Source organism: Lampetra planeri, chromosome 28 (assembly GCF_965212315.1).
Source record: "Lampetra planeri chromosome 28, kcLamPlan1.2.h2, whole genome shotgun sequence".
NCBI classification, from domain to species: domain Eukaryota; kingdom Metazoa; phylum Chordata; class Hyperoartia; order Petromyzontiformes; family Petromyzontidae; genus Lampetra; species Lampetra planeri.
The window spans coordinates 10719582-10739984 of record NC_136134.1 but is presented as its reverse complement, the minus strand read 5'-3'; the positions used below and the strand labels follow the sequence as shown (position 1 = coordinate 10739984).

General features: G+C 54.0%; 1 protein-coding gene across 2 annotated transcripts in view; it reads left to right on the top strand.

The window, feature by feature from the left end:
• The first annotated feature begins 9718 nt into the window (after positions 1–9718).
• The window catches only part of LOC144728446 (uncharacterized), a 25334-nt gene continuing 14649 nt past the window's right edge, over positions 9719–20403 (top strand). Inside the window, exons 1-2 of one of the 2 annotated variants that reach the window (XM_078607892.1) lie at positions 9719–9848; positions 10417–11623. In XM_078607892.1, the coding sequence (XP_078464018.1) occupies positions 10481–11623 (1143 nt within the window). In that variant the 5' untranslated portion in view covers positions 9719–9848; positions 10417–10480. The remainder of the gene's footprint in view (positions 9849–10416; positions 11624–20403) is intronic. The other variant, XM_078607893.1, reaches the window with a different exon arrangement.

The window sequence follows — 20403 nt, the reverse complement described above, 5'->3', positions numbered from 1 at the left end:
CCCCACTGTGCCACCGAGCGGCGGTATCCAACCCGGCGCTCCGCTCGTCGTTGCGAGCATCGCCGTTGTTGCTGGAGGGTGACAGCCTCCAAATGCCGCAGCAGCAGCAGCGTCCTTCACGAGCCGCCTCCTCCATAGAGGCCGATCTTGACACCACCGGTAACGGTCATTGGCAAGTCCACTCAGCTTCACATCCTCCTGTGTCTCTGCATCTCTCATACCCCCCCCCCCCCCATGGATGACTGCCTCTCTCTCCCCGTGAACCCGTGAGAACAGGTCACCACCAGCAGTCGCAGCATCGGGGGGGGGGGGGGAGAGCCGGGGGGGGGGGGGGGGCGCGCGCACCTGGGTCACGTGCGCCCCCCCACCTGCCGCCCCCCGCCGCGCGCGCCCTAATCCCCGCGTGCACGCGCATTCCACGCCTATTGTGTTCCTGGCCCGGGTCCCAACTCAGGCCTCCCTTGACGGCAACTGGCGCAGTGAGCGCGCATTTATTGAACTCCCTTCCTTCTATTTCTCGCGCGCGCGCGCGCGCTCTCACCTGGAATAATGGGAAATAGTTCGTGTGTGAATGAGTGGGTTGGTGTGTGAATTGGTTGGTGAGTGGGTGAATGGGTGAGTGAGCTTGTGAGTGGATGAGTATGTGGGGGGGATGATTTGGTGAGTAGGTGAGTGTGTGAGTGCGTCATTTGATAGGTGAGTGAGAGGGTGGGTGCGTGAGTGGATGGATGAGTATGTGTGTGAGTAGATGATTGAGTGAATAGATAAGTGACTAAGTGGGTGAGTGTCTACGTGAGTGGGTTAGTGTCTAGTTGAGTGTCTGGATGAGTGTCTAGTTGTGTGGGTGAGTGTCTGGGTGAATGTCTAGGTGTGTGGGTGAGTGTCTGGGCGAGTGTCTAGGTGTGTGGGTGAGTGTCTGGGTGAATGTCTCGGTGTGTGGGTGAGTGACTGGGCGAGTGTCTAGGTGTGTGGGTGAGTGTCTGGGTGAACGTCCAGGTGTGTGGGTGAGTGTCTGGGCGAGTGTCTAGTTTAGTGTCTAGATTAGGGACTGGGTGAGTGTCTAGGTGTGTGGGTGAGTGTCTGGGTGAATGTCTATGTGTGTGGGTGAGTGTCTGGGTGAATGTCTAGGTGTGTGGGTGAGTGTCTGGGTGAATATCTAGTTTAGTGTCTGGATGAGTGACTGGATAAGTGTCTGGGTGAGTGTTTAGGTGACTGTCCCCCTCCCCTCAAATCCGCGAATAATCACGGAGATCCGGGGCGAGCGAGTCATCCACTCTCCCCTCATAAACATACGACTAACAACTCATTAGCATCAACATTTACAATTAACACCGGATGATTATCACACACGAACACGCAATTAACACCCCCCTACTCTCCAACGAGCGAGCACCCCTCATTAGGACTGTGCAGAGCAGCGCTGGGTCAAGTCAATCCACTGCTGGATGAGGGCCTCCGCCCACGAGGTGCGGGTCCATGGGGGGGGCGGGTTATTTGAACAAATTTACCAGACTCTCATCGGTCCATTCGCTCTTTCTCTCCCCGGCCGCTTCAGGGTGGATTTCCACACATCTCTCTCTAACATTTAACAGACTTGCCGGGTCTTTCTCTCCCCCTGCCGCCGCGGGGTGGTTTTCCACACAGCTCTCGCAATGACATGCTAATGTCTCTGCTCCAGCAGACCCACACCTCTCTCTCTGCCCCCCCCCCTCTCTTAACGCCACGACACAGAGGCATTGGGTCTCTGTGTGTCTATGTTGTCTCTCTCTCTGTTTGTCTCTGTGTTGTCTCTCTCTGCTTGTGTGTCTGTCTGTGTGTCTCCGTGCCTGTGTTTTGTCTCTCTCTCAAATGTAGTTCTACCTGATGACGGTTGCTTGTGTTGCAATCGAAACGTCGTATCCCATTAATTAATCTATTTTCTTTCTACGCGACTTCACCGAAAGAATCAAAGAGTCATTCCTGCAGTCACAAAAAACTTCAAATCAAGTTTAAAATCAACGACTTCGACACCAACAGCGGTGGCAGGGCGGGAGCAAAGAAGTAAGAGCATAGTACAGTACAACACTGAGTTTAGTTTTCGAATACTTCTTCTTCTTCTTCTGGACTTGCTTCTGCCGACAAGGCAACCCGGTCCACAATAGCAACTCTGTGTTTGTTGTTAGGCACGGCGTTGGCCGTAGCGCACATCCGAGCGTGGGAGATCTGACTAGAGTAAAAAATTAAATAAAAATACTTGATGCAGCAAATCTGGCTGTGACGGTCCCACCTGTTGACGGAGACTTGTGTTGCCTCCGAAACGTCGTGATTTAATTATTTTATTTTTTATTAATTTTAATTTCATTTTTTACCTACGTGACTTTACCGAAAGAACTAAGAGTATCTGACGAGAGGTCGAGAAGCAGCTCGGAGCGACTGAGGGGGGTGGGGGGAGGTCAGAGGGCTGACATGAACTCGCAATTACCACCGTATTGACATCGGGCGAGGAATTACGTCCGTCGCAGACTTTGCTGACGCCACCGGTGATCGTGAACACGCGGGGACGAATTAATGACAGGAAATGATGAAGGACAAATAATGCGGCACCGTGGGTCTCGAAAAACAATTAATGACGAGGGAAATTAAAATCTGACGTCCAACCCAAATTGGCTGAACAATGCAGAGCAATTGCTAAAGAGGGTCAGGAGTGAAATCACGGCGTTTGAGTGTGTGAGTGTGCATCAGGGTGTGGTGCCAGACAACCCAGCCCCTCGTGTGCCGTGCCGGCCTTCGTAGAACGAGAGAGAGAACAAGGCAGCGTGTTGAGGACCAATGGGTGGGGGGGGGGTTGTCTCCGCATCGCGAACAGCCCTGGGCGTCTGGACGTTTCCTTCATCCTCCAGAGCAGCAGCAGCAGCCACGGAGCAAGTGGAGTAGCAGCGTCCGGGGTACGCGCAGGGGTCACCAGGCCATCGATTAATGAAGCGCCACTGTGGCTAGGAGATGTTAACTACTTCGCCTGGTATGCAGGAAATCGTGAATTCGATCCCGACCCTGACGCCTGCTGCTGTATATTTGGAGTTTTCGTGTCTCTCTCCTCGTGGTGGCGTGGATTTTTACTCCGAGTCCTGTGGGTCGCCCCCCCCCCCACCCACTCACATTTCGAAACATGCATTTAGAGTATTTGGCTGATATAAAATGTCACGTGACGATGAGCCAACTTCGTCGAGCTATCATCTGGGATGACCACGTCGCTTCTGAAAAAAGAGCGACGTAGCTCAGTGGGGCCTTACCTGGTAAAATTAAATTTTAAAAGCTCATAGCAGAAGCCTTCGTGACGGCCACACACACTCGCTCACGTGGGGGGAGTGGGCGGTTAAATCTGCGAGATCATTTGGTTGTCCACTTTCGTTGACAGCCTTGTTTGTCTAGAACAGGGGTCGGCAACCAAAATAACAAGAAGAGCCATTTCTTTCCAATTCGGTACAAAATTCAGTATTTCAAGAGCCGCAATGCATCTGAGTACATACTGTACATACGTACATATTGTCAAGAAGCAGCCCGTAAAGAGCCGCATGCGGCTCCGGAGCCGTAGGTTGCCGACCCCTGGTCTAGAAGGAGAACGCTTCAACAACGTCGTTTTACCGAAACTGCTGGTGGCGCGGTGGCACGGGGGAGGGAGACAAAGGCAGGCGCAGGGGACCCTTCATCCACTAGTGTATTGACAAAGGAATGAAAGTATTGTTGCAATTAGTGTAAACATCCCGCGTGAATATCCCACCGTAGGGGGGGGGGCGTGGGGGGTAATTGTCCCACGCCTTCGCCAGGGGGTCAGGGAGGCTGGGAAATGGATTTTGTTTCAGTGAATGTGAATCCGCCCCGAGCACTGAGCCGCACCGGGAGGTCGAAGGGGGGGGCAGGGGGTGTTTGGGGGACTGGCCGCTCCCCAGCCTCGCCAGACCCCCTCCCCTCCCTCCCTCTCGTACCTCCCGATAATTGGATGCGAGCGATCTCGCGGCGATTAGGAGCACATACAGTACTGTGCTTATGCGTACACTTCGCAGGAACAACGACCTCACCTTCTCCCAATCATGCCATGGTCCACTGAACCTCCTGATTGGTATAATTGCCGAATTGCAAGGGCATAATGCGCCAAAGAGCATTCATGTTTCATGCAAAGGGAGTTCGTTGCCACCATGTATAAATATCCTATATCCAGGGATTTCCCGAGTTCCCAACTCACGACCCACCTGAGTAGCCAGACAACTTTCATGAGGCCCATGGCCAAGTGAGATCGCGTGTGAAAACTCAGTGGTGGATGGTAAGTCGGAGGGCGAGGGGGATGCATCGGTACGGGCCAATCTTACACACACATGTATGTGTGTGTATTGATCTTCTCTCGCACCGTACGTAACTAACCGTGATAACGTTAGCAACACAGGTGTGTGTGTGTGTCAGAGGAGTTTATCTTTGTATTGAAGTATTGGAGTCCCAGCTCGCAGTGTGATGATGCTGCAGATCACACGGTGATGATGGTGTAAAAGCGATGGTATTATTTACACGCCGTAATGCTATTTCGCTGCAGCTCACATAACAAGAGACACCGATGCACACAGACACGGGAGAGACATACACAGACACCGAAACACACACGTGGATTTCAGTCGAATTCAGTCTAATCCACGTGTTCCTCTTTCTTTGTCTATTTCTCGATCTGCATTTGCGTACAAACGAATAAAACGAGTACGTACGAATTATCGATTATCTGTGTGTTTAGTTTATTTGATAAGATAGAATATAGTTTAGTTGTATTTGAAAAAGTTAAGTGATTTGTTTAGCTTCACTATACTTTGCACTCCTATCGTGGTTCTATATCGTTTGTTGTTGTAACGTTCTGACCTGCCCCTAATGGACATCTGTGAAAATAGTTTTGAAGCTCATAGGATTCCTCCTGCAGTATAAATAATGAATCATTCTGGTATTCTGAAAAATCGGTTGTGATCCATCAATGATTTTCCCTCTGGCCTGTAGCGCCCCCTCGCGTCCGCGCGTCGTACCAACAGCGCCTCGCCCACTCCACGCCAGCAGCTCAGACGAGCCTTCACGACCGTAAAGGGGGTTTAGTTAGGGTCCTTGCTCGAAACGTCTGGCAGTTCACCAGCATTGATTCAAGCACGGCCTAGCTCTGCTGCTGATTGAGTTTGGGTTTGATTTATTTCGGGGATGATGGTTTCCGTCTCGCCAGTTCTTGCCCTCCCGTATAGATGAATATTCTGGTTCTGATTTTGACACGGGAGATCCGTGGTCCTGCGTGAGCACAAAATGAAAACAAAGACAAAATACAACAACAACAAAAACAACCTCAACTATTGCCGAGAACGAATACAGCAGGGTCCTCAGGAAATATTGCACAAACTAACTGACTCTCGTAAACGTAATACACGCGAATCGAAAAAGAAGTGTTAAATAATTTGAAAGCAATGGGTGCTAGAAAAAAAAACTTCGGTACATGCGAAAGTAAAGTCTGTGGTTTGGTCTAACTTCTGTTGATGAGACACTTGCACATCGAAGCCTATCCACAGTTGTGCTTGCCTGTCTTGAATCAATGCTGCTGACGTTATCATAATCACAATCGTTATTTATACCGGAGGAGGAATCCGATGAGCCATGATGCTCTTTATCACCGATGTCTAGCAAGTTACAACAACAATCAACAACTCTCCCAGGTGGCCACGTGCGGCTGATGGGATGTGCAAGAAATGTAATCGTATTATCGTCGTCGTTTTAATTTTCTACGTGGAGAAACTGAGATGTGAAAGAGACATTTCCGTCTGCTAATTTGTGATACTCAAAGTGGCGTAAGCTGGGACATCTCGTCAACTCCGACCCCGCGAGGGACTTGGGACAGATCCACCTCGTAAAGTAACGAGAGAGCGAAGAGGAGACCACGTCAATTGTCAAAGTAAACATTTTTTTTACATAATTATTGACCTTCAATTGGTTGCCCAAGCTTGCATTTAGTTTTGAAAAATCAGCAGGAATGTATTACTTATGACACTTGTACTTGTTAACTTTATTTACTGCTGTTTATGTTTCACACTTTAGACTCCTTTCGTTTCTTGTGTCATTTGTGGTTGTAACTCGTTGACCCCGCCTCGACTGGACATCTATGAAAAAAGAGCCTCTTAGCTCATCGGATTCCCCATAGGACAAACAAATATTCTGATTCAAATTAACAATAATCACAAATGAGAATAGGTTTTCCTTTTTTCTGGCAACAAAACAGGTGTTAAGATGTTAAAACAACAAACTGAAACCTTTTACAAGAAATCATGCCTACATTAACCACAATACTTGTGGTCAGAATGCAAACTAAAAACGTGATAATGCATGCATTGTCTTTGAAACGTATTGGTCCATTTATAGATACATTTATCTCAATCATAGACTGGCTGAAGGGTACAAGGCAATTACGTCACGGCGGCCATGTTGGGTGAGGTGAGGGTATAGTGGCCATGTTACATGGGGGTGGTGTGGGGCAGGAGGGCGACGTCTTCCTGACAGCTGATTGGTTGGTGTAGTGGGGAGTGATGACGTAATCCCCTAGCAACTACTTATCGGCGAGTAAGAGTTACGATATCACTACGACTTCGACGCACTGACTTACTTTGACTGTGCATCGCAATGGGGTGCAGTCGGACTGCTATTCTGGCTCCACTACATTGTGGATGGGAGAGGCTTTTGGGGAAACATATAATCGGTGACGTTTCGGACAACAGCCCAATGCAGCGTCACCAAATAATTTCATGTTTGTTTTTGGGTTAGTCTGCGTGGCAGTCGTTTGATGCCAAAATCGTTGTCGTTCACCTTTCACCACCCGACGAGCTTGACTCGTTTACAAAGATATTATTTAGACGTGCCAATGTATTTACGAATTCTGATCTATAAAACTCATTAATATTCGCGAAGGGGTGGGGGGGGGGGCTTTCGATGGGGGGGAGGGGGGTATCTTAGCATGACATGGAACATCTCGTTTGCATAGGCGTCCAGGGTATTGATTGACACATAGCAAACACGTGATGACACGTGTACACATATACACGTTCAGTCAACAACAACACATCCCTTCTAGCCCTTCATAGGTGGGTGGGGGAGGTCTGAATAAAGGAAATCGCCCGACAGGTCAGACACCAAAAGAGTATTTTGCTAGGAGTGTTTATGCACGCGTACAAATCAGAATCAGAATCTTTAATTAGACTGGAGGAATTGAGCTATGAAGCTCTTTTTCACAGATGTTCCTGTAGTGGTGGGTCAGCAAGTTACAACAAACGATAAAAAAGAACACGATAGGCGTGCAACATCGAGAAAAGGTAAGGCAAAGTCACTAAAATAAATAAAGTTGGGTCGCGGTTGGACAGGGATCATCGACTACTTGATACTGGTGACGGAACGCCAGCCAAATAAGTACACACACCCACTGCGATCATTATCAATCCGCGCATGCACGGGAGGAGCGAGAGGGATCGCGGTCGCATCGCGAGCCAGTTGACGGATGGAGGCGAATTGGGGAGGCCTCCATCCAGCAGCGCATTGAAGAAGGCCCATGATGATGATGAATGCGCTCTGGACATTAATTAACATCATGCTAATCCCTCACATTAACATAGCCACTTCCGTGCCCTCGTTGAGGAGGCCGCTCTCCTCCTATCTTACAGTTCCATGCTAATTTCTCACATTAACATCACTAGCCCCGGCCACTTCTTTATAACCATTGAGCTACACCCATTTCAAACCTTTTAAAACAGTCTGCCTCAGCAGCAGAGCACGCTTTCCCACCTGATGACGGACGCTTGTGTTGCGCCCGAAACGTCGTGATTTATTTGATTTCATACCCACGTGACTTTACCGAAAGAACCAAAGAGTATTAATTCTCAACCTCAATGCTGCTGGGGGGTTGTGTTGGGGTCATTCGAATCGAGTCATCTCGGATGAACCCTCGAACCGTGACCCCGAAGTCCCTCCTTCTCTCTCACCCCAACCGCGGTGCCGGGGGTCCCCACGCCGCCAGGAGGCGCCAGTGAGTAGCGCTAGGCTCAGATCGGGGGTCCCCTGTTCATCACGTCTCATCCCTACGATCCCATGGGGTCCCATTATCATCCCTTTGTCCTTTGGGTCCCCGACTCGTCCCTTATGGCTGTGACCCCTGGGGGTCCCATCACACCCCTACGATCCATGGGGTATCTAATATCATCCCTATTGCCCCTGAGATCCCCATATTAATCCTATAACCTCCTGTATGACCCCTGGATCCCCTTCTCATCCCTGGACCATCGGGAATCACCTTCTGATCTAATTGTATATGTATAGAGCACGTTCACTCTAGGAACTTCAAGAAACGGTGACACGGAGTAGAATGCTTTAGATGGCAGTGGCGTGCTACAGGAGTAACCGCAGCGATCGAGGGGTTGTTGGCGATCACGTAAGGGTAGGAAAGAGACGGGAAGGAGTGGAGGGGCGAGGGGGGGACGAGGAAGCGAATGGGCAAGAGAGAAGAGGTCACCCCTGGGTTCCTTTCTCTATAACCCCTCCAAATCCCCTTCTCATCCATATGACCCCCTAGAATCCATCAGTATGACCCACTCGGTCCCCATCTAATCCTGGTGATCCCTCGAGATCCCCTTCTCGTCCCTATGACCCCCTTGGGCCCACCTACCCACCCGTACTGCTGACTGTGGGGCGGTCCCTTTTCTCATCGCCTCTGACACAAACGGGGTCCTCCCCTTCCCATCCCCAAGATCCCTTTCGAGGTCCCCATCTCACCCCTTCTCATCCCCGTAACCTCCCCATGTCCCCCCATCTCACCCCTTCTCATCCCCAGGTCCCCCCATCTCATCCCCGTGACCCAGTGTGGTCCGCACGTCGGCCGCTTAAAATAGCAAGAAGCTCGGGATGTCCGTTTCCCCAGGCGGGGTGGAGGGGGGGCGGGGCTGGCGGGGGGGTTGGTGGAGGGGGGGCGGGGCTGGCGGGGCGAGGGGCGGTAGAGGGGGGGGGTGGTGCCGGCGTCTGTCTGGGCGCCCGGAGTCTGAATGAGACGATTCACGCGACGGCGGGAACATGAATCAACCACAAACGGATGCCCCTCCCCCTCTACCCCCCCCACCCCCCAAAACCCCTCCCCTCAACTCCCCCCAGCCCCGCCCCGCTACCACGCGGCCACGGCCCCTCCCCCCGCCGTTGCCATGACGCGGGTGTGGAGAGGTGGAGGAGGTGGGTGGGGGTGGCCGGGCGAAGGGCGGGGCTGGTGGGGAGGAAGGGGGATTGGGGGAGGGGGGGGCCGTGCACGCTGCCGGGAATCGAGAGCGTCTCCCCCCCCCACACACACTCCACCATCCCCCACACGCCCCGCCCCCACCCCTGAACCGCCCCTCCCCCACCAGCCCCGCCCCTCCGCCTGGGGTTCAATGCCAGAGGCGCGCGGCGGGGTCCGAGGAGGCGGCGAAGGGGGGAGGGGGAAGCCGCGGGGAGAGGGAAGGGAGAGCGCGGGGAGAGGGGGGAGAGAGGGAAGAGAGAGCGAAGGGAGAGGGGAGGGAGAGGGTAGGGAGAGGGTAGGGAGCGGAAAGGGAGAGGGTGGGAAAGGAGAGAGAGAGGGGGAAAGGAGAGAGAGAGGGGGGGAAAGGAGAGAGAGAGGGGGGGAAAGGAGAGAGAGAGGGGGGGAAAGGAGAGAGAGAGGGGGGGAGGAGGAGAGAACGCGCAGAGAGAGCGGCGGCGTCGGTGCGCGGTGCGCGGCAGCGGAGCGTGAACCGAAAGGAGACACGGAGAGAGTGGAGAGGAGAGTGGAGAGGAGAGAGAAGCGAGAAGGAGCGAGAGACGAGGTAAGAAGGGACGCGCGGAGTGACTGGGGATAGACGCGGGGACCCCCAGGGAGGGAGCGAGCGAGAGAAGAGGGGTCCGAGGGGTCCGAGGGGAACACGAGGAGGAGGACGAAGGCGAGGACGAGGAGGAGGGCGGCGATCTCCTCCCCGCGCCACGGGGACCCCGCGCGGGGTCCCGGGGAGACACGCGGAGAGACGCGTGGGGGGGGGATCCCTGGCGGAGGGCGCCGCCGCCGCCGCGGTCGCCTCGCCCGGCGGCCGCCTCCTCTTTGTTGCGCAAGGAGAGGGTGGAGGGGGGGTCTTGATCTCTCCTCGTGTTGTTGTTGATCCCTCGTGGTGTTGGTCCTTCTCCCCCTCTATCCCTCCTCTTCTCACATCGTCTTCATCTCCTGTTGTCCCTCGACCCCGCTACTCATCACCATGCCCCACACTTCACCGACCCGACTCGTGATCCTGTAAATCTCTCGTGCTCATCTCCGCATCCGCCTCTCTTCCCCTCCTCATAATCATCGCCACCATCACCACCCACACCGCCTCTTCACCTCCTCAACCCCCCCCCCCACCAAAGGCAGGCGTCGTCGAGCCGGGAGCCCCCCAAACTTCTCCTCCCGGGCCCCCCACCACTCCAAGCGATGGAGGAGGCGGCGGCGGCGGCCGCTGCTGCTGCGGCCGTGGCGTCGGAGCAGTTCCAGGCCCACCCGGGCCTCAAGCAAACCCTGCGCCAGTTCCACCTGAGCAGCATGTCCTCGCTGGGGGGGCCCGCAGCCTTCACGGCGCGCTGCGCCTACGAGCTCATCTCGCGCAAGGACGCGGCCGAGGCCCCCGCGGGCCTACAGAGGCCTCCGGCCCTGCCGGGGCCCCTGCTGGTGCCGCCCGACAGCTCCACGGAGCGCTGCGGGACCCTGCTGGAGGGCGAGAACATCACCTGCTTCGTGGTGGGCGGAGAGAAGCGGCTGTGTCTGCCGCAGATCCTCAACACGGTGCTGCGAGACTTTTCGCTGCAGCAGATCAACCAGGTGTGCGACGAGCTGCACATCTACTGCTCGCGATGCACCGCCGACCAGCTGGAGATCCTCAAGGTGCTCGGAGTGTTGCCCTTCGCGGCGCCCAGCTGCGGGCTCATCACCAAGACGGACGCAGAGCGACTCTGCAACGCGCTGCTCTACGGCTGGGCCAGCCCGGCCGCGGGCCGCAAGGGGATGGGGGCCGCGGCGGCCGGCGGCGGCCTCGGCGGTGGCCTCGGAGGAGCGGCCGGCGACGGCGTTAGCGGCGGGGCCGGCGGAATCGTCGGTGGTGGTGGCGGTGGTGGTGGCGGTGGGTTGGGAGACTGTTCCCCGCCCGGTGGTGGTGGTGGTGGCGGTAGCGGCGGTGGTGGCGTGGGCCCAGCGCTTATCCGTCCTGACAAAAGCATCAGGATCTACCACGAGTGCTTCGGCAAGTGCAAGGGCCTCTTCGTGCCCGAGCTGTACACGCACCCGGGCGCGGCGTGCGTGCAGTGCCGCGACTGCCGCTTGCTGTTCCCACCGCAGCGCTTCGTGGCGCACTCGCACCGCAGCCCCGAGAACAGGACGTGTCACTGGGGCTTCGACCCGGCGCGCTGGAGGCGCTACCTGCTGCTGAGCGAGGAGTACGCGGAACGCGCCGAGCGGGAGAGGATGCGCGGCCTCCTTGACGCGCTCAAGGAGCGCTTCGAGCCGCACGGAGCGGCGGCCGCGCACGCCGGCAAGAGGGCGGCAGCGGCGGCCGTAGCAGCGGTGGCGGCACTCGGAAGCAAGGTGGGGAGTTCACACGGTGGTGGTGGTGGTGGTGGTTGTATGGATGGTGGTGATGGCTGTTGTGACGGCGGTGGTGGTTGTGGTGGTGGTTGCATAGATGGTGGTTGTGGTGGTTGTGGTTGCATGGATCGTGGTGATGGCTGTTGTGACGGCGGTGGTGGTTGTGGTGGTGGTTGCATAGATGGTGGTTGTGATGGTGGTTGTTGTGGTGGTTGTGGTTGCATGGATGGTGGTGGTGGTTATCATTGTGGTGAGCTTGGTAGTTGTGATGTTAATGGTGTGGTGGTGACGGTCATGGTGATTGTGGTGTATGTGTGGACTTCTTTAGCACCGTAAGTACTAAACCGCGCTGATCGGAGGTGCGGTTGTTGTGGCGGTGGGTTCTGGTGGTGGTTCATGGTTGTGACCGTGATGGTGGTGGTTGGGACAACCGTGATGGTAGTCGTGGTGAGTGCTGTTTTGACAGTGGTGGTGGTGATTGTTGTGTCTGTGCTGTTTGTTGTGATGATGTTGGTGATGTTTTCATGGCACACACCCTGGCTACGTAACAGTAAAGAGATGACGCTCTCTAACTATAACACATCTACGTAATACACACCACATTACACACACATATACACCCAAACACGTGGTCACGACACACCTATACATCTAAGTACAGTTGTAAAACACTGGAGCACACACACAGGCACACAACACACACATCCAGAACGCATGGCTTCAAACACATGCCCCCCCACACACTTAATCACTGACACACACGCACACTTGGTGTTTGTCAATATCGACTATTTTTGAAGTATGCACAGGCAGCAGAAGATATCAGAAAACATAATTAACTGTTTCAGGTGGTTAATGGTTGGTGGTGACACGAAATGAGTACAACAATGAGCCTACAAAATAAATACACACACGGCACACACACCACACATACACAAAAAACATCCAAACTATACGCTGTACACCTCAAATACACGCAACGCGCCACACATACACACAAGTATCTACACAAACACACAGACTTGTATAAATACACACGGCACACAGACACAACACTCGCCCCATACACACAAACCACACCACCCTATACAAACACACACACGCCCTGGACCCCCATACACGGAGTGTTGGCAGCTAGAAGGGCATGGTTTGGTTTGTGACAGGGCCGTTCAAATCTGTACACAGTGTACTGGAACTCGTGACCCGGGGTGTTGTGGGATTCTGGTTGTTGCAACAATTTTTATGTTTGTGACTTGGGATGTTGGGACTCAGCCCTTTAGCAATGCTGCTTGGTTGGGGGCCTCTGGGGAAGTCGGTAACTTGTTGAAACTTTTACCTACTTGGTTTTGACCTCGTGGTGTCACGATCGTGGTTGTGATGTGGTCGATGGTGTTTGTGTGAATACCGCGGTGGTTGTGATATTACGATGGTTGCTTTTCCCTTTGTGGCTCCCAGCGTGGTTTTGATTGTTACCTGTGGTTGTAATTATCGTTGTGGTTAGGAGTCTGGTGGTGGCTGTGTTTTGTTGTGATAGTTATTCTCGTGGTGGTGGTGGTGGTGGTAGTGGTGGGTGTGATTCTCGTGGTTGTGTTTTGTTGTGATAGTCTCATGGTGGTGGCGGTGGTGCTTGTTGTGGTTAAGGCGCGGGCCACATTGCAAAATCCGGGACTGAATGCGCGCGGTGCTCCCTGGGAGGAGGAGGAGGCGGCGGCTGTTGAGTCACGTGGTTTCGATCAGGGCGGTGTCACGTGACCCGGCTTAGGGAGTCGTCGGGCTGAGGACCAATCACGTGGTGTGGGTGAGGGGTTGGGTGTCGTGGGTGAGTGTTCGGTGATGGTGAGCGTCGTGGGTGAGCAGAGTGTTTGGTAAAATGAAAGGTGTTGTAAAGGGTATGTTGGTAAGGAGGCTGGTGAGGGTGCATTGTTTGGGTGAGTTAGGTGCGTAGTGCGGATGAGTGTAGTAGTGTTAGGTGAGTGTAGTTATTGGTGAGTAAGTAGTGAGTGGGTGAGATTCTTTGGTTCTTTTCGGTTAAGTCACGTCTAAAAATAAAATAATAAATTAAAATAACATATTACGACGTTTCGATTGCAACACAAGCAATCATCATCAGGTATAAAAGAAATAGCAACAAAAATCTAACTAGAAAACTATAGACAGACATACAAGCAGACAGACATCACAACGGCACACAGAGAGAGGACACAAATCGGCACAAAGAGAGGGGTCGTTTCTGTGACGGTCCCTTAAATATAGAGAGGGGGGGGCGGGGACGGAGAGAGGGAGGGGGCAGAGAGAATTAGCATATCAATGAGTGTACGGCAACGTACTGCTGTTGCAAGTAAGATGACAATGTGGAACGGGCACGCAAGCTTGAAAATTAGGAGACAGGCACACGAAAATTAAATAACCTAGCAAAATATCGAAATGTGATGTAATACAACACAGAGAGTCGGTTAACACACAATTAACGCATAGCCTGGTTGATTACGTGTTTCAAAATTTGCTAAGTTAGAATTTTAAGTGTGAAAATTCCTCTCTTTGGAATTTCGTAATATGTTATTTTAATTTATTATTTTATTTTTAGACGTGACCGAAAAGAACCAAAGAATAATTCCTGCAGTCACGAAAGCTCCTAAATTAAGAGTGGGTGAGATATGCGTGTTAGGGGTGGGTCAGTCGGTCATATAGTGTGTATAGGGGATGGTGCCGTTGGTCGAGACTGGTTACGGAATGGCAGTCAGAAGGAGAGTGCAGGGCCAAGAGGGATGATATCAGCTCGCCTGCGGGAGTAATTAAACTAAACATTTTTTTTATATAACTAGGTAAGGCCCACTGAGCTATATAGATATTTTTCAGAAGCGACCTGGCCACAAATTATGTGGAAATTTATATCAGCCAAATACTGTAAACGCATGTTGATTCTAAATATGGAGGGAAAACCGGAGGACCCGGAGAAAAATGCTTGCAACCTCAGGGTAAACGTGCAAACTCCAGATATACAACAGGCGTCAGGGTTGAGATTGAACAACCCACGACCGCCTGCATACCAGCTGAGGTAGTTAACATCTGGCTACTGTGGCATTGCAACCCTGCGGTTGGTGGTGATGACATTCAGCAGTGAAGTAGACCATGGCTCATGCTGGGCCCCAGGTGAGACTGCGACACAACACTGAGTTCCGTTAGCACAGAAGTCAGGGCCCAGTGAAGAGAAACCACACAGATTGGCCCCCTGAAAACGATGGGCTGACGTTTGGCAGTCCATAGGGGACACAGACAGGTTGGAGCCCGTGAAGACATGGATCCAGATCGGGCACCTGAAAACTGTGGGACCCAGACTGGGGTCACAGAAACACACAGATATTGGACTCGAGGGGACACGGATTGGGCCCCCGATCTCCCCCCACCACCCATCCCACCGCTCTTCGCACGGGACCCGCGGGCCCTGCAGGGAAAGTGGCCGTAAAAGGCCGCGGGGCGCCGCGACGCAGGAAAGTGCTGGGCGGCTCCCGCTCGCTTTGTGCGTCTAGACGGGCGCTGTGCCGCCTAATTAAGCCTCAATGATGACGCCTCACGCGGCAGGGGAGGGAGAAGAGCGTGTTGGAGAGAGGGGGGGGTACTAATAGTGCGTGGTAACAGCTACCCCCCCCGCACCCCACACACACAACGCGCTTCTCCCCATTTGAGATCATTAACGGAGATCGCAGATCCCAGGAGGTGGTTGGGGGTTGTACTGTACTCCCACGGTGTACCACTGGGGAGGGGCATGGGCTTGGTGGTGCTTTGTGGGAAGAGAATGAGAGATGGAGAAAAGATGTGGGAAGATGGAAGAGAGTGGTTTGTAGATGTGGGAGTTCACGTGGGTGGGGATGGAGAGAGATGGGGGAGGGAAGGTATATGCGGATGGAGAATGAAAGAAAGATGATGTGGGAGATTGGGAGGAGGGTTTATGGATAGAGAAATTGAGAGTTTATTTGGGATGGGGAGAGAGTTTTAGATGGCAGTGGGGGGGGAGATGTAGCGATGTCTACAGGAAGCTGGAGAGTGGGAGCTACCGAGGGGTTGGTTGTCGTGTAATCTGATGTGGCTGTGTGGTTGTCTGGGGCTGTCGCGTGTGGAGTCGCCGTGGACACGGAATGGGGAAGTTTGAGGCGTCCGGGCCCCGCGGTTCCCCGTCTCGTCGGTGGGGTGAGGGGGTGAAGTGAGGGAGGGCTGTCTGGCTGTCCGAGGGGGTCGGCACATGCAGTCTACACCGCATGCAGTCTACACAGATCACTACAGTCTATACAGTATCTGCAGGACATAGTTTGCTGGACATCTCTAAAAAATAGTGTGTATATAGCTCATATGATTCCTCCAGTAGAAATATTCTGATAGTCAATGCTACAGGCAAACACGTCCAGCCTGGGTCGTCCAGGCAGGGGTGAGTTTGGGGGGTGAGGCTGGATGATGCCGTGTGAGGTGGGCTAGGGATGTGAGTTTGTAGCAAGGACGGGTTTGAGTGAGGTAAGGCTGTGCGTGTGGTGTTGAGTGGTAGTGAGTGTAGCGGTTAGCGAACATCAGTGACGCTTATCTGAACCGTTCCTGGGTCGACTCAGCCTCAAATGTGTACCTGGTGCGGTGTGTAAGCATCGTCACTGGGGAGACAAAGGCGGCCGGGCGTCGTGTTGGCCACTCCACCCATTCGTGTGCCGTTTCGGCCTTAACATGTGCTCGCTTACAGCACTTGCCCCGACACTCCGTGAAGTCTGTACGGGGGGAGATTTGTCTTTTTAGTAGGGGTGAGTTAAGAGTGAGTCGAGGAGGAGGAGGCTGCTGCTGGTTGGCGGGTGGGGTGAGCGTGCGAGCGAGGAGGAGAGGGAGGAGGAGAGGGAGGAGGAGGAGAGGGAAGAGGAGGGAGGAGGAGAGGATGGAGGAGGAGGAGAGGAAGGAGGAGGGGGAGGAGGAGGAGAGGGAGGATGAGGAGGAGGAGAGGGAGAGGGAGGAGGAGAGGGCTTGGCGAGACGTCGCTACAGCTGTGGATGAGGAAGTGGGCGCCGCCAGACGGAGCGGGATGCGGTGGAGCCCAATCCGGTCGGTGCGGCGAGACGCGGGGGGGAGGGGCGGGGGAAGAGGGTGAGGGGCGGGGGCGACTCCCCCTCCTTTAACCCCTCCCTCAACTCCACCCCTCCGCCACACACGGGGGGTTTGGTGGCTGTGTCTGTGGTGTGTTTCTGATTGGTTGTGTCTATGGTGTGTTTCTGATTGGTTGTGTCTGTGGTGTGCTCTGATTGGTTGTGTCTGTGGTGTGCTCTGATTGGTTGTGTCTGTGGTGTGCTCTGATTGGTTGTGTCTGTGGTGTGTTCTGATTGGTTGTGTCTGTGGTGTGCTCTGATTGGTTGTGTCTGTGGTGTGTTCTGATTGGTTGTGTCTGTGGTGTGTTTCTGATTGGTTGTGTCTGTGGTGTGCTCTGATTGGTTGTCTGTGGTGTGTTCTGATTGGTTGTGTCTGTGGTGTGTTCTGATTGGTTGTGTCTGTGGTGTAACGTGTGCGCCCCGTGTCTGTGTAACTGGTTTTGTGTATCTTTATCAACGTGTCTGTGTGTGTGTGTTTTCGTGGGGAGCGGCAGCGTAGTGGTTAGCGCGATGCTGCGCTGCGAACCCGGTCACCCGCGTTCAATTCACACTCTCGGCCAACACCAGTGATGATTTTCTGAACCGGTCCTGGGCCTCCCCTAGATCGACTCGAACTCAAATATGTACCTGGTCCGGTGTGTAAACATCGCGACTGGGGAGACTAAAACATAGTGGTGGCCCATCCACCCCCTCCTGTGCTGTGCCGGCCTTCACAGGTGCTCGCTAACAGCACTTGCCCAAACAATCTCTTTAGGCTATACGGGGGATCTTTGTAGTTGTCAAATGGCTTAGACTATGTGTGGATACGTGTGGATACGTATTCCTTCATCCTCTCGGCAGTGGCCACGTGTCCCTTTGCCCATTTCACGTCTGTGTCTAAGTGTGTCCCTTTATCCACGTGTTCATTTGTCCCATTAGTCTCTCTCACTGGTCGATGTGTCCGCGTATCCCCCCTTTCCCGGCATCACTGCATTCAGTTCAGAGATAAGTGAATAAGAAAACGTGAGTGTATATTAAGAGCGTGTGTCGAGGAGTGTTAATCGGGGAGAAGTGTTAGACTGCGTGTGAATGAATGATTGTCAGTGTGGTGATGAGCGTTTGACAGTGAGTCATTGAATCAGCGAGTGTGTGTCGGTGTGTTGAGTCGCATAAGTGTACACAATTCTAATAAGTGTGTGAATTGATGTGTGAATTTTGCGTTGGTGGTGAGTATCATTTAAGTGTGAGTGGGATGAGTGTTTGAACGTTGCTGAGTTTGGATGAGTGTTGATTATGGTTCGGTATGTGGCTGGGTAGTGAGTGTGTGGGTCGGTATGTGGTCGAGTGGTGAGTGTGTGGGTGAGTGTGCCCCATTCATTACTCAACTTCCACCAGCCCAGTTCGCCGAGGAACGCGAGGAATCTGAGCCTCTGACCACGTGCAGCCAATCACAACGCCTCGAATTCATCTGTAAATGAGCCCTCCATTGCGGCCTCTGGTTCTTGGAAATGAGCTCCACACAGACACGCTTCTCACGCACACACTCAGACTCTGTATTACACTCACTCTGTATTACACTCACTCTGTATTACACACACACACTCATATACATATACAAAGACACTCACTAATATACACACGTACATACAATACATAATTGTCTTAACAGACTTGGGGCAAGTTCTATTAATGAGCATTGTATACCCTCTAACAGTCTGTTGGGTTAAGTGCTGTTAGCGGTCACCGATGAAGGCCAGCCAGGCACATTAAGGGGGTGAGTGGCCAACACCACGCCCGGCCACCTTTGTTTCCCCAGTGCTGATGTGCTTGTTTAAGGCTGAGTCGACCTTGGGGAGGTCCATGACGGGTTCAAAAATAATCGTCACTGGTCTTGGCCGTGAGCGGGAATTGAACGCATGGGTCAGCAGCGGGTTACGTAATGCAGCGCGTTCACCACGACCACCGCATGGCAGCTCTCGTGCCAGGCTAGGTGCACATCCAGTGCCTCTACTTTGGATTAAATGAATGAATCGTTAGGAGATTGCACCATGAGGCCTCGATGTCAACATATAAACACCCATCCGGTCAGGTAGTCCAGCAGTGGAGCGAGCGGCTCGCAATTGGGAAGGTCGCGAGTTCAATTCCTGGTTGACTCGGCCCATAATCCCTGCAGGGTCGATAAAATAGGCACCACTTTGTGGAGAAGATGAATCTGTGGTTGTATTATGGATGCTCTCTACTCGCCACCGCCATAATAATGTGGAGTTTCCGCAGCTGGCTCTGATTGGTTAAGGCATCTTCGCCACAGCCGCTCTGTTTGATTGGCCATGGGGGGGAGAGAGAGAGTGGGGGAGACAAAGGCGGACGTGAGTCGAGACGAAAGTGGAGCTTCGTGCCTCGGCTGCGGGGGGGCAAAGGTCGCCGGGCAGGCCCCCCCCCCCCTAATCCCCCCCCCTACCCTGGCCCCGCCCACCGCGCCGTCTGCCACGGCGGCTGCCGCGGCCCCCTGCGAGCGGGGGTTGCCATGGTGACGGGGTCACCGGGGTCTCTGGAGGCCACGGGAGAGGCCGCCGGGTGTCGAGGTGGGGGGGGGGGGTCGAGGTGGGGGGGGGGGGGTCGCCCCGGGGGGCATGGGAGTGTCACCCCGCGTGTAGGGGGACCCCCTCGCCCCCCCACTTTGCCTACGTCTCCCTTCCCTGGGGTGTCTTCGTGGGGGGTGGGGGGGTCCCCCTTTTGGGGGGGGGGTCACCCTGTGAGGGGGGGGGGTCCCCCTTTTGGGGGGGGGGTCCCTCCTTTTCCTGGGTGTCGGGCAAGACACCGGCGTGGAGCTGCTGGTCTGTAATGGTGGTGGTGGTGTCCTGTCAGGGTGTGCTGTACACACACGAGGGGGTTGTGTGGTATGCCTCGGGGTATTTGTGATGTATCGTGGTGTTCTGCCGTGGTGGATTAGAGGGGGGGGGGCGTTCGTTTGTCGTATACCCGTGGGGTGATGATGTATCTACACGTTGTATGATGTCCTCCAGTGGTGGTGTGTATGGTCGTTGGGTGCCATGGTTTGGATATGCTGTGTGCGGTGTGGTGTGTGTGGTGTGGTGTAGTGTGTGTGCAGTGTGTGCAGGGTGTGGTGTGTGTGTGGTGTGGTGTGCTCTGTAGTGTGTGTGTGCTGTGTTGTGTGCTGTGTGGTGTGTGCTGTGTAGTGTGATGTGCAGTCCGTGTTGTTGATACGCGGCCTGGTGTACAAATTGCTTGGTGAACGCGGCGAACACGAGTTCGATTCCCACCGGTGACGAATATCTGAACCGGTCCTGAGCCTCCCCTTCATCGACTCTCCAACACCTCTTAAATGAGTACTGTAGTGCGTTGTGTGTGTGTGTGTCACAACATCAGCACTGGGGGAGACAAAGGTGGCCGGGCGTGATTGCTAACTCACACCACACTTGGTGAAGGCTATGGGGGGGGGGGGGGTATCTTTGTCTTTGGGTGTTACACGTGTGGTGTGATGGCCAGAGATGTGTGTTGTGGATTAGTGGTGTGTGTGTGTGTGATCCGTGCTGGTGTGTGATGTATGCGAGTGGGGGGATCGGCAATGCGGGGGGTGGTGTGGATTAGTGGGAGTGGAGCAGTCGTGTTGTGGCTGGGTCCCTGTGGTGTGCCCACCCCCGCTGCCCCGCTGTTTGCCAGATGGGGGGG